Genomic DNA, 2,751 nt, shown 5'->3' with positions numbered 1-2,751 from the left:
GGGAAAGAGGATAGTAGGAAGGAGGATTTTCAATAAACGAAGGAAATAGTCCAATAGTAATGAATCAATGATTTTCTGAGTTAAAAGCCCCTCACCGTTTGGAAGCATTAGAAAGTAAGAGGTGGATGATACTTATGGTCTTTCAAAACTCATTATTAACCAACACTGGCAATGCAGAGGCCAGGCTGAACCACCTGGAACACCAAACACTCTTCATCCTATTTAAATGTGTACCTTCTACATTAAATCTCTCCCATGTTATTGCCGTTAATCCCCACAATTGAAAAAGAAATTAATGAAAACTCTCTCATTCTAAAGAGTCTCAAAAAGTTTATTGGTAAACAGAGCAAAACACTAAGATGTTATTTTTCAATAAGACTTGAAAGGTTACCTCAAAAATCTCTTCCCTGGAAACCTCAATGCGGCAATGGCCAGCCTGAGGCTGTTGTTGGGAAAGTTCTTGCCGCAAAATTTTTAGTTTCTGGACCAGGTCTCGCTTGTAGCGTGGGACCGTCAGACACTCAGTGTCGTCAGGGCATAAGGATACCACCTGCTGTTGCTGTTGATCTTTCAACTGATTCTGCCGACTAGAAGTAAACAAAAATACTATTAAACGAAAAAGATTATAATTACACATTTAAAATAGCCACCAATCATAAAATAAATCTACTCTATCATTTCCACACCTTACTGTGTTCTTAGCTTGTCATTTTTGACAACGATAAACTAGCTCCAAAGTTTATTTCTGAGAATCCGTATGAATGTATGGAGTTTTATCCATCTACCCCATAAAGCAGCCTGTCTCTTCAGGTGTGCCACGGTGCACGTTGCTGTTTTAGCACAGCAGGATTAAAATACTCATATATCAAAGCAAAACTTGTCATACTCTTATATAACATTCTGTTCAATGAAAGTAATAATTGACGACATCAGTCTATCCCACTTATTACAAAAAGCATCATCAGTCTTCTCTTGTTCAGACTTGCACTTTCACACATATTGTTTCAAAAACTTACTTTAAAACTAAATGCAAGTTAGCAGAGAGCCGAGGATCTGTGAACTGTGTTGTTCTGTTGTTATGGTCAACAAAATAAACTCTGCCTGTTGCCGTATTACGGATCTCCCATCCAGGAGGCAATGGACCAAGCTCTTCACAATTGATGTTGCTAAGATCCCTGCAAAAACAAATAAAAAATAAAAAATACCTCATTGCTGGACCTGCTGAGCCAAGCAAGTGTAAATGACACAGAACAATTTCATGAAGTCTGAGAAAATGTATTGTTTCAGAAACTTGAGATGTTCAGCTGGAATCTTTAATTCCCAATGGTTTAACAAACTTGCATACTCAAAACTCAATCCATAAATGGCCCAGAAACTTATCACATAGCCTACATTTTTAAAAAGTTTGTTCCTGGGCTTTAATGTGACACAGATTTTAAATTAATATAAAAGCAAACACAATACTTGCCAATATAAACTGTACTTCAATCCTTATCTGACAAAATATTGTTTTACAAATGTCAGTGGTATAAGGAATGAGATGTTTTCTAAAATTTCCCTTCAATTTTTCTTTCATTACTACACTATAAAATGTGGGTAAATCAATGTTCATTCTATTTTTAATTTTAAGCTCTCCAACAAAACAAAACTATAAATTATATTAAAATTTGGATCCTTAAAATAATCACAGTATATATTTTAACGAATAACATCTGCATTTTGAATCTGGAAGCTAGTGAATGAAGAACCTGTTTAAGATACGTAAGGGGTTCTGGAGAAACCAAGATGGCGGCATAGGTAAACACTGGAGATTGCTGCCTCGCACAACCACTTCAAAAATACAACTAAAAGACGGAACAGACATCACCCAGAACCACAGGAAGGCTGGCTGAGTGGAAATTCCACAACTAGAAGGAAAGAGAAAAGCATACCGAGACTCAGAGGAGGCGCACAGTGCAGAAGTGAAATACTAAGGTGCGGAGGTGCGCGCAGAGCGGGCTGGCGGCTGAGGGTGCGGTTGTCTGTTTCAATCGGGAGGGAGTCTCAGGCTCTGAGCTCCAGCTCCGGGCGAGTCTCTAGGGACCAGACTCAAACGGGAGAAGCGGGACTGTCTGGCATTGGTCGGAGGTCAGAACTTGAGGGCAGCTTTCTCTCCGAGGTTTGTAGCGGTTGCTGGGACACTGAGAGGCAGAGCCTCTGGGGACGGGACTGAGAGCAGCCATAACTGCTCACTCCGCCGGCCCTGTTGATCCCCTGGGACCTGCCCCGCCCAAGTCCTGTACAGAGCCATTTGCGGGATAGCTTCAGGCAAAGGCTAGACTAGCACCTCCCTAGAGGACAGAAGTTCTCCCACTGCAGACACAGCTGATTCTCACAGCCAGCTGGCCTGGAGGTCAAATCCCTCCCAGTGTTACCTACAACAAGACTGTGCACAAAGACCACAAAGGGGTGCACCAAGAGTGTCTACCTCAAGTAATTGGGACACTTAGGCCACCGGGCCCTATAGGACACTTCACACAGAAAACCACTCTATCAACACAGCAAATCATAAAAAATGCCAAGACAAAGACACAGGACACAAATGACATAAATGGAGGAAAGCAAACTACTGGATATAGAGTTCAAAACCACACTTTTAAGGTTTTTCAAGAACTTTCTAGAAAACGCCGATAAATGTAGTGAGACCCTCAAGACATCTAGTGAGACCCTCGAGGTTATGAAAAAGGACCAACTAGAAATTAAGCATACACT

The 2,751-nt window shown here is 41.0% G+C and overlaps 1 protein-coding gene across 1 annotated transcript in view; it reads right to left on the bottom strand.

The window, feature by feature from the left end:
- The window catches only part of SMURF2 (SMAD specific E3 ubiquitin protein ligase 2), a gene marked incomplete at its 5' end in the record, with an annotated part of 42,042 nt that overhangs the window by 15,644 nt on the left and 23,647 nt on the right, over positions 1–2,751 (bottom strand). Inside the window, 2 exons of the mRNA XM_015572444.1 lie at positions 392–587; positions 1,017–1,175. Coding sequence (XP_015427930.1) covers positions 392–587; positions 1,017–1,175 — 355 coding nt within the window. The remainder of the gene's footprint in view (positions 1–391; positions 588–1,016; positions 1,176–2,751) is intronic.

This window comes from Myotis davidii, unplaced genomic scaffold (genome assembly GCF_000327345.1).
Source record: "Myotis davidii unplaced genomic scaffold, ASM32734v1 scaffold69, whole genome shotgun sequence".
Classification (NCBI taxonomy): Eukaryota; Metazoa; Chordata; class Mammalia; order Chiroptera; family Vespertilionidae; genus Myotis; species Myotis davidii.
The sequence above is the reverse complement of the archived record's forward strand: the minus strand, read 5'-3'. Positions and strand labels throughout refer to the sequence as shown.